Source organism: Amblyomma mixtum, chromosome 7 (genome assembly GCF_055824585.1).
Source record: "Amblyomma mixtum isolate Tamu chromosome 7, ASM5582458v1, whole genome shotgun sequence".
Lineage (NCBI taxonomy): Eukaryota > Metazoa > Arthropoda > Arachnida > Ixodida > Ixodidae > Amblyomma > Amblyomma mixtum.
The window spans coordinates 38,777,412-38,790,718 of record NC_143018.1 but is presented as its reverse complement, the minus strand read 5'-3'; the positions used below and the strand labels follow the sequence as shown (position 1 = coordinate 38,790,718).

Below are 13,307 nucleotides of genomic sequence, written 5' to 3'. Positions count from 1 at the left end.
GCCATCTAGACGAGGAGAGGCGATGCTGGAGACGCAGTGCTGAACGTCGTCCGAAGACTCCAAGAGAGAAACTTGTTCCTGGGACGTCCAGTCAGCCGAGCAGCGTAGGAGCGGCTCATCTTCCGGACGCATTGTCTGGCGGCGGGGGTGCTGTAGCGCCTGTGATGCCTCCCCTCGTGCCTAAGGGGATTAAGGCATCGAACTTCGAGGACCGTGGGAACATGGCGGTAGCGGCGAAGCTCAAAGAGGGGTGCTGTAGGACCTGTGATGCTTCCCCTGCTGCCTAAGTGGATTAGGCAGCGACCTTCCAGGACCGTGGGACCATGGTCGCAGCGGCGAAGGTCAAAGATCGCCGAAGGCCGAAGATGCGGCGACGATGGCGGCGTTCCGTGGCCGAGTCGACCCTCGGGTCAACGAACAGAGTGGTGGTGTGCTTAGTGAAAGACAGCAGTGTTTAATTACGGAGCCTCTACCCTCTCCCATCAACCGAGCTGCGGCAGAGCACCACGGCCCAGCGCCGCCCCTGCCGTGGGCGGTATCAACAGTGGCCGCAACTGTCCGTCTGATTGGGCGTCATTCTTTGAACTATTTCCCCAGACAGGGATCTGGGGAATCTGTGCGCTATTTAACGGGGTGTTGTTTTGAGGACTACAGTGTGTGCACTCCCGCTAGCGAAGCAGTCCTCATCCACTGAGAGTCCCTCTCAGTTGCTCTTCTGTAAATCATGTAAATAGCCTGTATAAAGTTTTCTTCGTTTTCATCTTAACCTCTTCGCCGACTTCCTCATCCCTTCTCCGGCCCCATCACGCTACCCCGATCCCAACAGCACTCACCAGAAGTGGAGCGAGAGCGGTTTGCTAGCAAGAGGATGATTGGCTGCTGGCTAGGCTATTCTTGACGCCGGAGCTATTGCTACTGTCGTTTGAGAGCGGACGGACGTGAAGTAAATATATTTCGCCATCAAATGAGTCGTCATCTGTAGAGTTAATAGAGGGCTTGTTTACCTTAAGGGGGCGATGAAACTATTTGTCTTTTTCTCAGTTACGTATATCTGCTAGGCCACAGATATGTGCCCCAAACTCTCGTATTTATTTAATGTTTGTGTCCCTGAAGTGGAGCTGTTGCCGCATTACCTACCAGGCGCCAACCGCCTTGAATACTTTTCCATGTGAAACTGAATTCAAGTGTTTCTCCGAAAACTTGCCAAATGCCAAAATCACCAAAAGCTGTTTGATGCAAAACTACAGGGAGGGGGCTCCTTCCGACACGTTCCACGTTCGTATTATAATTGTCACATACACTATATCCTCCTTTCTTTTGAGCGACCAATAGTATATCCGTCGTGCTCCCCTGTATTTCGCGCCTTTTTTCTCCGTGCACAAAATGTGGTTTTATGTTGCGCTTTGTTGCTGTATTGTGCCTACATTTCATGCAAGCTGCGAGCCTTTACTGTGGAGGACGTTCACTTTTTTTTTTTTTTGAACTGTACTGCATACTACACAAGAGAGCTGAGGGCTCGTCAGGCGTTACAGGCCTTTTGCCTCAGCTTCCTCTTTCTTCGTTGGAAAGAAAACGAAGTCTTTGATTGTTCATCTATACTGACTGTTCCCTTTGTTTTTTTTCTTTGTTTGTTTGCGCAGGAGATTGCCCGCGGCGAACACATGTCGCTCGCCAAGTACAAGTACGTGGACGCCACAGGCAGCCAAAAGTGAGTGCGTTTGTTGGAGATGGCATGAGCTGTGGTGGCAGAAATGCACTTTGGCGGGCATTGCTTCTCCGCGTATGTTGGATGTGCTGAACGATCGACTACTTTCCTTTTCCAGAATCTGGGAGGTGGCCGAAAGATGCCAGAAGCCCAAGAGCACAGAGTCTGACTGTAAGTGCGAGTGCATACAAATAGTGTCTCTAAAGGAGTGTGACATAAAGGGAAATAAACCAAGAAAAGAAAGAAAAAGGAATTCCAAACCCCCAGCCCCGTCCTCCAGCAGTGCATCTATCGCTCCTCTTCTTCAATATGTCATGGACGCAACGGGTTAGCCAGGTGTTTATATTAGGAGCTCTTTATATGCTTTGCTGGTAGGCAGTGAAAGCCCCCTCGAGGTGGGGTGCCAACGCTGAGGAAGATGGTGCAATGCGATGAATTTCGATGGTCTACTATGGATTGGGAGCTCGGAAAGTTTGCCCAGGAAGCGCACCGGCAGTCAGTGCATGTAGTATGTGTGTATTCGGAGTCGTCTGTTGTGAGTTTGTACACAGTGTAATACGAGGCAAAACTTGCAAAGGAACGTTTAAAAGTAGTTGTCCTTGCACAGTGAACACAACAGGAGTGCTTCTGTCCCAAGTTCCAAAGTTCGACAGCAAGCCCTTGTTAAAAACGGAGCCTATAGCAGATAATGTCATGCCTCTACTAGACATCGCTCTTGGCTCCTTTCCTGACTAGGCTGCGGTCCTGGCAGAGAGATGCTGTTATGTATACCGGCGATCCTTAGTTTCCAAATCATCGTGAGGTTCCTAGCTAAAACGGAGAATATGGTCGGGACATATGCAATGGAGAGGGCAGATAACAGATGATTTGCTATGGTGACGCGAGTCAGTACAGAGTCGGGTGTGGAAATTGTCAGGACATAGCCTGGATGATGATGATGATGATTATGATAATCGTAGGTGCAGTTCACTCCGCATGAGAAATGCGGGACCGTTCGCCAGTGGCTCACCTTTTCTCCCTCCCCTTCTTTTCACCGCAGCGGTGTGCGCTCTTCCCATCCTGCGCCGCATGCTCAAGTACGACTGCCTGGTGCTGGTCAAGCAGTACCGGCCCTCCATGAAGGCCTTCACCCTGGAGTTCCCCGCCGGTGAGTTGTGTTCGCTTTGCTGTTCCTTCTCATCCGCTCCTTGGTCCTTCCTACACTCGGACGAAAACGTGTGCAGGCTTGGCGCGGTGATATAATGCAGTAGCGAAACGGCGTAGAGAGGCTACGACGGCCAAGGAAAGCGCGCATCACTTGAACCCTTACGTACCTCGTCAGTCAACAGAGGTGGTAGCAGGAACCCCTCAGGCTGAACAAATGCCACTGTAGTTGCTCGGCGTTGTATTAAAAATGGCTGTATCCTCTTTACTCTACAGCAACGCTAGCACAGTCCGCTTCATAACTGCGTATACGCCGTGATGGTGACGCCAGCGTGCGATGAAAGGCTGATCAGATCCCCTTAAGACGCCATGGGCGGAATTTTCAATCCAGTGGAACACAAAAGATGCAAGCATCTAACGGGTATACACTGTAGCTGTAGGCGTACCTCTTCTGTATTCATTTAAACCACTCTCCCTACAGTGCTTTAGCCTACTCTCGAGAACCAAATAGACTGCAATTTTTTCTTATTAATGTAGGTAAAAATACGTAGCTATCATTGAAATGACATGCGCGCCAGTCGTATGAAAAGTAAGCAAGTTTGCACGACTTCGCTGGCGAGCAGCAGAATGTTGGAAATTCGGGAGCTAATACTGCATTTAGTTCAGCAGGAAGCCTCTCAGTGCGCCTCGTTCGGGAGCCTTGTTGCGTTTGCCTCCGACTCCTCTTGTACCGAGCATAAACAATACGACCCGTATAAACGTTCGACTAAGCGTCGACATTCTGTAAACGGCACTGCGCCGTTTTTACCTTCAATGCCTCATCGTTGTCGACAGAAGGTTTTCAGCAGAGGTGTCACGCTTTTCGCTTGGTGGAAATGGTAATGACGTCAAAGTGCGCGGATTCGAAGTAATGAGGTCATCCACGGATGCTTGACGCCTCCTTTTGGAGCAGACGACAGCCAATGAAATAGTTGTCGTCCGCTCCGACAGAGGGCGTAAGGCGTCCGTGGGTGACCACATTACATACCTCATTTCTGCGAACAGCCATGGATACAACCGAACTCATCGAAGCAGAGAGAGAATCGTGCGAAAGAAGCAGTCAAAGTCGGCAGTCAAAGTGTGTAGTTGTAATGTGTAGTCAAAGTGTGTAGTCAAATAAAGCACTAGTACAGCACAAACAGTCTCGCAGTCAATGCCAAACAGTGCGCCAGGAAAGGCTTTCGCCTTGCAGCACTTTAGAGAGCCACAGTGCCCCCTGAATTTTTTATTTGTTTCTTATTCTTCTTTCACGTCACGTTTTCAAGGAAACTAGGCACGCGTTTAACTCAAATTCATGTGCTCTCTCAACGCAGGCGTCGTTGAGCCACAGGACGGCACCTCGGAGGTATCGGCACTGCGCCGCCTCAACTCACAGACCGGCTACACATGCACGGGTCTCAAGAAGACCAGCCCCCGTAAGTATACATCCGCTGCTTCGCGACGGCGCTGTATGCCCTTATAACTACTCGCCTGCGGGACGCTAACCTGTGCGCTCTCCTTCGTCGCCCTTGCAGTGACAGCCTCGGACCCAGTCCACACTTCTTGCACGACCAAGCTAGTTTCCGTCGAGGTGAGTGCGCATCACTGCCACGTGATGCCTGCTTTCACTGCATGGTGCTCTAACGACAGCGATGTAGAATTTGTGTCGCCCGTAGCTCTTAGCATTATGCCGGTGTCTTTTTTCTCAAGATTAGCGTATATATACATAACCACCCTGTGTCATAACTTGCATGAGGTGTCTGCATTAAACTGGCCATAAATTGCGAGGACACTTTGGCAACTAAAGTGTTGAGAGGCGAAAGCCGAGGACACCATGCCGGGACGACTTCCGGTGGATATAACGTCACACCGTTCCCGTGGCTACATCGATACCCAAATTATACATCTTTCGGGGATCTTAAGTGTTAATTACGGTTAACTACACATTTTTTCATCTAATTTTACACAAATCCGGCGGATTTCCGACCATTCTGTGACAATTTTCACTACGCCGCGGTGACTTCCGGTGGATGTGACGTCACATCGTTCCCGTGGCTATATCGACGTCTGCGTTATTTCGACACAATTTTGACTATAGTCAATTAACTAATTACGCTACAGTCATCAAATGTGACTTAAAGGTTCATTTTTTCCTCCTCTATCTGTAGCAACCATTCGTTTTCTCTTATCTTTTTTAGTTCCCGAGTTAACACTGCCAAAGGTGTGACACCCTCTGCTAACAGACGACAGTATGAGCCATTAAAGGTTTTCGCATTAATAAAAAAAGACGTGTTGATGCTGTTAGTCGTAATAATAGGCAAGACAGAGCCTATTTAAGCGATTCTGAAATTTTGTGTATAAATATGAAGTGATGTTTGCTTACGATGACGTTCCCAATTCCGCAGGTCAACGGCGATGACCTCCGCAACCTCAACGCCCAGCAGAAGTTCGGCGAGGGAGGTGAGTGTCAAGGGCTGTTTTAAAGCTACCATCGAGTAGCTATCATCAGTATGACGCCTTAACTTGTAATGAGTGTTTAGAGAATAGCTTTCATACTTTCTGTTCTTGCGACTTTATTTTTTCCGGGTTTGGTTTCGCGATCGGTTTTGGATTGACTGAGCAAGACAAATTGATTCTCCTGTAGTGAAGTCCAAGTACTCTACAATAAAATGACGATAGGTTAAAAGAACCAACGGGTTATTTTTGTTCAAGTGCAGTTTTCAGTCTTGTTGCAAATATAATCTCCAGCAGATCACCTTAAGTTATATGTTGATTGTGAATACATCTGAACGTAACATTCAGTGTAGTGAAGAAATGCGGACGAATTCGGCTGGAAGACGTAATGAAATAGTAACATCCCTTGCACTACATCCACGAAGATTCAAGGAAAAACTAAATTAAGCTACCAAGGCTCAATGCCACACCGTGCAGAAGTGGCTAAAAGGCAGAAGCCGGACGCCGACGTTTTCGTCGATGGCTGAATTGATACACTCATTTTTATTTCGAAGAATTCACCAAGTACACTGAACTAAAACGAAACGTTCCTGCCATCCATCATCACCTGCGCCTACAAGAAAACCTTGCTGTCACTGTAGCTGCGACTTCAGTTACATTCTATAAGTTCCAACCTCGTGCTTTTAAACTGATTCAGCGCCTGACGTAAACACACAATCAAGAGGCTTCGAGCGCAAATCTTTAGGCCATAATTTTTGGGTTTACAGTGACAGATTGTCAGTGTTCGCCGTTACCATTCAACTTGCAGCTGTAAACCTTAAATGTGTACTGAAGATGAATCTGAACTCGTCTTTTTGCCGCGGGAACTCGATCTACACGTTTCAAGCATTCTTAGAAACTGCGGTTTATTGCCCTGTGCGGCCGATTTCTCTAACTTAAATCGGAATAACGTCCAGCTCCCGCTTTTTTTTTTTTCTGAATTCCCCGCAGACGGTAGGAGGAGACAACTAACACGTGGAGTGCCTTTCAGGCATTCGCGTGGCGGCCTTTCTTTCGCGTTTATTTTTATTTTTAGGTTTCCGTAAATAAATAGATCTAGTGAGAGACTACATAGCTGCAATTAGGCCCACGGAAATAAAAATACGCGTGGACTCGTTGCTTTCGCCGATCGCTACGTATCACTCCTCCGATGGCAGAGAGGCAAGCCGCCACGGGACTGGTTGAAACGTTGGTCGACTCCTCCCACTGTTTGCGGGGAATTAAAAAAAAAAAGGCTGGAGCCGGAATATAATCTGATTTAAATTCGGGAAATCGGCCGCACAGGACAATAAGTCGAAGTTTCTAAGAATGCTCGGAAAGTGTAGATCGAGTTCCCGCGGCAAAAGACGAGTTCAGATTCCTCTTCAGTGCACCTTTAAGGCTGAGCACAGCAAGTGGAATTAAGGAGCTTCATTCTAAACACGAATACGCCTATGTGGGAGAAAAAAGGGAGTAAAAGCTGTCCTTACACCCTTTTTACTCCTTTCTGTTCAGACTCTGGGAGGCTTCTGCACAGACAGTGACCTTATTCTTCCTTTTTTGCGCAGAATTCTATGAAGTCGTCCAGGTTCCCATGAACGACGTTCTTCAGCGGTTAAACGGTAAGTCTGCACCTTTCCTTTTGTATCCTGGTGAATGACCTACTATCACGTCGTATCAACTATTTTCACTCGGATCATGCGCCCTTCTCACGTCTATACCGCGCAATATTTTAAGCGTGAAATCTTGGTCCCGAGCACTCAACACCTTGAATGATTGAGTCGAATATGTCGCGATAACTATTTCTAACCGTAAAGTATGCTTTCCTGAACAAGAGCACAAATATCCGAAGTCACGACCAATGCCAGAAAAATTCAGCTTCCATTAGTTTGCTATCTTGACGTCGGCTATCTTTTCGTCTCATTCACACATCCGGCTTCACTGCGGTGCCAAAGTCTATACCTCCAGGCTCTTTTGTCACGACAAAAACTGTAGCCGCCGCGGTGGCTCAGTGGTTATGGCGTTCGGGTGCTGATCCGAAAGACGCGGGTTCGATCCCGGCCGCGGCGGTCGAATTTCGATGGAGGCGAAATTCTAGAGGCCCGTGTACGTGTACTGCGCGATGTCAGTGCACGTTAAAGAACTCCAGGTGGTCGAAATTTCCGGAGGCCTTCAGTACGGCGTCTCTCATAGCCTGAGTCGCTTTGGGACGTTAAACCCCTTAAACCAACCAATAAACAAAAACTGCAGGAAAGGCCAGAACTCTCTGGCGTCGCTTTGGAGACGGCTACATATGGGACTCTAGCCACGCTAAACGGCGTCGTAATACGCCATATCGCGACCGAAAACTTCTGCGTTAATATAGCGTCCAAAGGAAATGTTACGTGGATAGTTCAGAGACATAACGGACGTATGTTGGTTGGTTGGTTTATGGGGTTTAACGTCCCAAATCGACTTAGGCTATGAGAGACGCCGTAGTGAAGGGCTCCAGAAATTTCGACCACCTGGAGTTCTTTAACGTGCACTGACATCGCACAGTACACGTTCCTCTGGAATTTCGCCTGCATCGAAATTCGACCACCGCGGCATGGATCGAAGCAGAGTCTTCCGGGTCAGCAGCCGAGCACCATAACCACTGAGCCACCGCGTCGGCATAAGGGACGTTATGTGTTAAATGGCCCACGGGCAGATGGCTTACGGGCAGGTACCGTATTTGTCGGAAGTAACCAGGCTACATGGTTTACGGCTCTAGCTTGTGTAGTGGAGCCCTTGTAACTTTCCTAAAGATCAAAAGGTGTTGGAAGGTAGGAAAACCTCCAGTCCTTCCCTTTAACGACCATTTCAGCTTCAGGGAAGCCTGCAAGGGCTCCACTGTACGACCTAGAAGCAAACCAAGCAGCCTGGTTACTTTTGACAAAGACAGTACATCAGGAAGGTGATCGGGTGTTGAGCAGGCATCGCTATCGTGTATTTACCACAGAACAATGTAGGAGAGTATTAATGATATAGCACTAAAAGCCTCGTCGATCAAAAAAAAAAAAGTGTCGTCGGCCATGAAATTCGCCCATTGGCTGTAGGGCACTGACGTAAAGGAACCAACAACTTCTAATGCTATCGCACAGCCAACTCATCACGTTTGGTTTGGTTTGGTTTTATGGGGTTTAACGTCCCAAAGCGACTAATGCTATGAGAGACGCCGTAGTGGAGGGCTCCGGAAATTTCGACCACCTGGGGTTCTTTAACGTGCACTGACATCGCACAGTACACGGGCCTCTAGAATTTCTTCTCCAAAGAAACTCAACCGCCGCGGCCGGGATCGAACCCGCGTCTTTCGGGTCAGCAGCCGAGCACCATAACCACTGAGCCACCGCGGAGGCAAAAACTCATCACGTAACTGTCTCTGTGAAATCAGTTTGTAACTAAGTGTCCCTGTGAAATCAATTTTTTTTCCTCATGAGACCCTCCTCTGTATCTCGCTCACCTGTGCGCAGACTACAGCGAGGACGGCTACGTGATCGACTCTCGGGTGTACGCCTTCGCCCTGGGCCTCTCCATGGGGCTCAAGATGGGCGCCGAGAGGAACGGCGAGAAGGACGACGACGTCCAGATAGTCACCAACATCATCGACCACTAGGTGGACGGACCACTTCGCGCCGCCGGTGGAGAACCGCCGCCTGAACTTTGACCCTGCTGCTCCAAGCGGACAGCTCGCGAAGCTGTTCGTCCGAAATATAAACCAAAAGTGTTTTGCGAACCATCCATGGTCGAGCTTCCTGCAGTAGTTTTGCTTAACCTTGAATAGCCCCGTCGTATACCCGGCATATGGCGCAGCGATGACTACAAAATGTGTCAAAGTGTCAATGATGAGTTGCCAGTACTGTCGAAAATTCTTCCAAGAATCAAAAGAGAAGTTTCTCAGCAAAAATGAAAAAATTCTGGCAGATATTTCAAGTCCATATGTACTGCCAATCGAAGCTGCACGAATTTTTTGTGCAATAAGCCTGGCTAGAGCCATTTGCTATTCCGCAATTTACACTAATCTGACCCAAATGTACTTTTTGGAACGCAGGACGACGCTTAATATTGCAAGATTATTTAGAGGACAACAACAATAGAAAGTATGTTGTAATCACGGCTCGAGTCTGTACCTTCCACAGTGCACTGTTCGATGAATTTCCGCACCGCTTTTCACACGTCCTGTTCGTGACACTGTAGTTTTAACTAAGCCGCATACATGAAGCATTTTTCTCCTTTGAAGTGTTCAGGCGGTGCGCTGGCACCGTGAAGCGTGTATTGTGTTGAACCTGTGACATACGAGTGTCGTATTATATTTGTATGCCGTGTTCGTTTATATCCAACCCCTCGACACATTTCATTTCGTTGTTGTAATTATTATTATTGTTTCGTACTTCTTACCTTGTTTATACGGTACCTGAACTCACTCTGTTTCATTGTTGCCATGAAAATGCGCGTGGGCGCATCGAAGAAGAAGCACTCGTCACTTTGCGCACCAAAGAGTCGATAAGACCGAAGCGTAAGACTGTAGTGCACAAATTGCTCATGCTTTCTTTTATGTTGTGCGACCGCGGAGCCGGTGACACGTTTTTCTTTTTGTGACATGATGCGATGATGCCTTCTTTGCTCCCAAGTGTACATTGGTGAATAAAGAGTGATGTCACTTATCACTGAGGACCCTCTTGCCTGCACTGCATCGAGCGCTATGCAAAGACAATGCTAACAGTGAACATGTAAAAGCCCTTAATTTAATGACAGTCTGAAGCATTAAGCATCGCTTTATCGAGGCACCCTAGTAAGCACTGTAGATTACGGGCGCCGATTGGCATAGCGAGACTAAAGGCAGCGAAACACAGCTCAGCGGATATCCAGGATTACGCATGGAAAGCTATCGGTTACGAGTTTGTTTCCGCAAATATTAGAAAGGAAGGTTGTACTCGATGTACCACGTAAATGCGCACAAACAGGAACAGGATTGCTTAACGAATTAATAGGCTTAATAACGAATTAATAACGAATTAACACGCCCCAAGCTCGGAATCAGTAATGCGAAAGGATTTTTGAGATGTGCTTTGGGGCACGTACGAAACTCCCCAAGCACAGAATCAATGATGGGAATGGACTTTTGAGCCGTGCGTAGGGCATGTACGATACGCCCCAAGCTCAGAGTCAATGATGAGCGAGGACGTATCTGAGGACATTGGTAACTTCATAGGCGCCGCACGTGTCCGAATATGCTGCTCAAAAGCAGACCCCCTGAAAACCATTTTTCTGCAACATTCCCAATTGCACCCAGAAGACTGTCCAATGTTGATCACATCGAAGAAACCTCGCGTCTGTAGGTTTTTAAAATCCCTACATCCTTATAAAAAGTGGCCCAGGACTTCTTGAAGTTAACTTTAAAGACGAAAGAAATGTGAAAATATTGGCCTCTAGCAGCGTCGAGAAAACAACTGCGCTTCTCCATGTAAGTATCACCGCCCGGTGCAGATGAGACAAGAAAACGCCAAAATAAAAGCAGAAATGGATGAGCATGGCCATCCATCGTAGTCAGACTAGGTCTTAAAGTGTATTACCAGGGTGGAATATGATAGTGAAATCTACAGTTGGGAGAGTTGTCTTTGCTTGTAAAGCGCAACTTGAAGCTGTTGGTTACAGATCTGTTCACGCAAATTTTAAAAATGAAGATTGTACTCCACGTACTGCACAAACGCACACAAACATGGGCAGGCATGCATAATGACTGAAGTATGGGCTCATTTTTAGGCGAGATGAAGAGTTGTAGAAAGCAGTGCTCACAGAGTCGGCTAAAAGTCCCCAGGTGTCTGTTCCGTTCTCCTTCGTATCGACCTCGGTTTTCTGCGCTATGTTCTACAAGTCTGGCAGCACACACGCGGAAAAGGTTTACAGTTGCTCACGGGTTCAGCAAACATGCAAAAATTGGGCATCTCTTTGATAGGCACACTGGTATATTCTAGATGTAATCGTTTATAAAGAAGACATAACGATAAGCCGCACCACGCTACTGTGATAAGCCGAAACTGGAAGTTTGTGGTAGTGCCGTACACTCATGGTGCAGCGCACGGGTTAAAGAATGTCGCAGGTAGATACAATGTTGACGTTGTGTTTTCAGCTCCGAGCAAACGTCACCGCGTGTGCAGGCAAGTGGAGATAAAAGCGAAGAGGGCAAACACAAAAAAGAAAACGATGGGTGGTTGCCAGATCAACCATCAGAGTCGCTTTGTCCCATGCAGGGTGGGGGTGGTGTACAGGATCCGTTGTACTTGCGGAGCTGTTTGCCAGCCGGGGCGATGCATATATGTCCGTTTGAGTGAACATTACAATTCCCGGTCCAATGATTCTTCATGCAATCTTGCCCGTCATTGGAAGGAAGGCACATGCACTCCTCTTTTCTCTAACACCGTCATCCTCGCCAGGCATAAAGACCGATTAACACGTGAAATTATAGAGGCATTTCATATTCACGATAACTGTGGCGGGTGCATCAGCGATCCTTCCGTTGCTGTTAATGATAAAGAGCTCTCCTATTTATACGGAAGAGACATCTGTCTCACGCGCATGCGCCGCGGAGATGGTGTGTGCGTCTTGTCAGCGTCATGTATGATCAGGTTTTTTCGTTGTGTTTTCACTTTTGGTGTTTTCCTGATTAGGAAAGCATTTAAAGGACGTTTTCTTCCATTAAAAATCAGTTGCGAGTCAGCGCTTGTGTTGTGTCTTTCGTCGTCCGATCGTTTTTTCCCGCGCTGTTTTCACCATGAATCATTACCAACTAGCCCAAATCGCAGCCTGAATTACTACTGCCACAGAGCTGATTATATTCGCTGCGGTCCTGAGGAGGCTGCGGAAATAGTGCGTCAGCGAAACCATATTACTCCGCCATAAATTATTCGTTCTTCTCGAAGCCTCGTTCAGTGTTTGGACGAAACCAAAGAGCGATGTGAAACGGAGTGGTAGCATTGAAAATCATGGTCGTAGCTGTTAGGCGCTCAGCGTTCGGGGGCCTCTGGAGATAATTCTCGTTGAGTGGGAACTACTTTTTTAGGCGCGGATGGAGTCTGAGCAATTCGCCCTACCAGCCGCGTATCACACCGCCGCGTGTCATTCTTGCTTCTCGAATCCTCCATTAGACGCAGGATGAAAATGTGTTAAGAGGTAAAACGAAGTTCAGGAGGTTGCCAGTCACGGTAACTGAGACTTATCGCAACGAAATATGCCTTTGTTCACTATGGTTGCGTGGCGAATTATTTTTGGGACGCGGACTAAGCCTGCGTGAACAGGTGCGCCAGCTTTGTTAGCGTTGCCTTCTATGTATGAAGCGGAATATATACTACACCACTGATTGTAACGCTAACACTAGTAAGTAGCTTTTTTTTCGTGCACAAGTTTGTTTTATTTATATCATTATGATTTGCGTTTTTAACTCTCCATGGAGTGCACTGCACAGGCCGGGAAGTGAGCTGCGTAGTGCTATGATGCAAACACGGCTACCGTCGAAACTGTTACGATGAATAACTGCGCGTTAAATAACGCGGTTACTTAGCGAGCTTTCCACGGCGCACGAACAGAATGCCAGTGCGTGATCCCCGCGACTGTTGCCAAGCAAATCGCTGGTACAACGAAGAAAAAAAAAAGACGACCGATTTTTCAAACTGCGTCCAAAAAAAGATGCCACAAGTGCACATTAGGATGCAAAAGTTCCTGAACAGCAGTAGTCGGTCTAAGCTTGCGCAATAACCTAAACTTGCGCAATGACCCAAACTTACGCAACATTTTCGCGTGAAAATCTACGTTCACTTTACCGCAACTACCGTCGCGTCTCGCTCACAGAGACGCTTTGTAAGGGTACTTCGATATGATAGAAATTGCTCACCTTCTTTTCTGTGTTATTTTTCGTACAGTTTGAAGCGCACTACATTGAAAGCGCCTACGCGCT

The 13,307-nt window shown here is 47.6% G+C and overlaps 1 protein-coding gene across 2 annotated transcripts in view; it reads left to right on the top strand.

Moving 5' to 3' along the window:
* The window catches only part of LOC149335732 (ADP-sugar pyrophosphatase-like), a 33,166-nt gene extending 23,143 nt beyond the window's left edge, over nucleotides 1-10,023 (top strand). For both annotated transcript variants that reach the window (XM_089552332.1, XM_089552333.1), the window contains exons 2-9: nucleotides 1,641-1,708; nucleotides 1,824-1,876; nucleotides 2,745-2,852; nucleotides 4,201-4,302; nucleotides 4,402-4,457; nucleotides 5,272-5,326; nucleotides 6,907-6,960; nucleotides 8,830-10,023. In XM_089552332.1, coding sequence (XP_089408458.1) covers nucleotides 1,641-1,708; nucleotides 1,824-1,876; nucleotides 2,745-2,852; nucleotides 4,201-4,302; nucleotides 4,402-4,457; nucleotides 5,272-5,326; nucleotides 6,907-6,960; nucleotides 8,830-8,972 — 639 coding nt within the window. In that variant the 3' untranslated portion in view covers nucleotides 8,973-10,023. The remainder of the gene's footprint in view (nucleotides 1-1,640; nucleotides 1,709-1,823; nucleotides 1,877-2,744; nucleotides 2,853-4,200; nucleotides 4,303-4,401; nucleotides 4,458-5,271; nucleotides 5,327-6,906; nucleotides 6,961-8,829) is intronic.
* The last annotated feature ends 3,284 nt before the right edge of the window (nucleotides 10,024-13,307 follow it).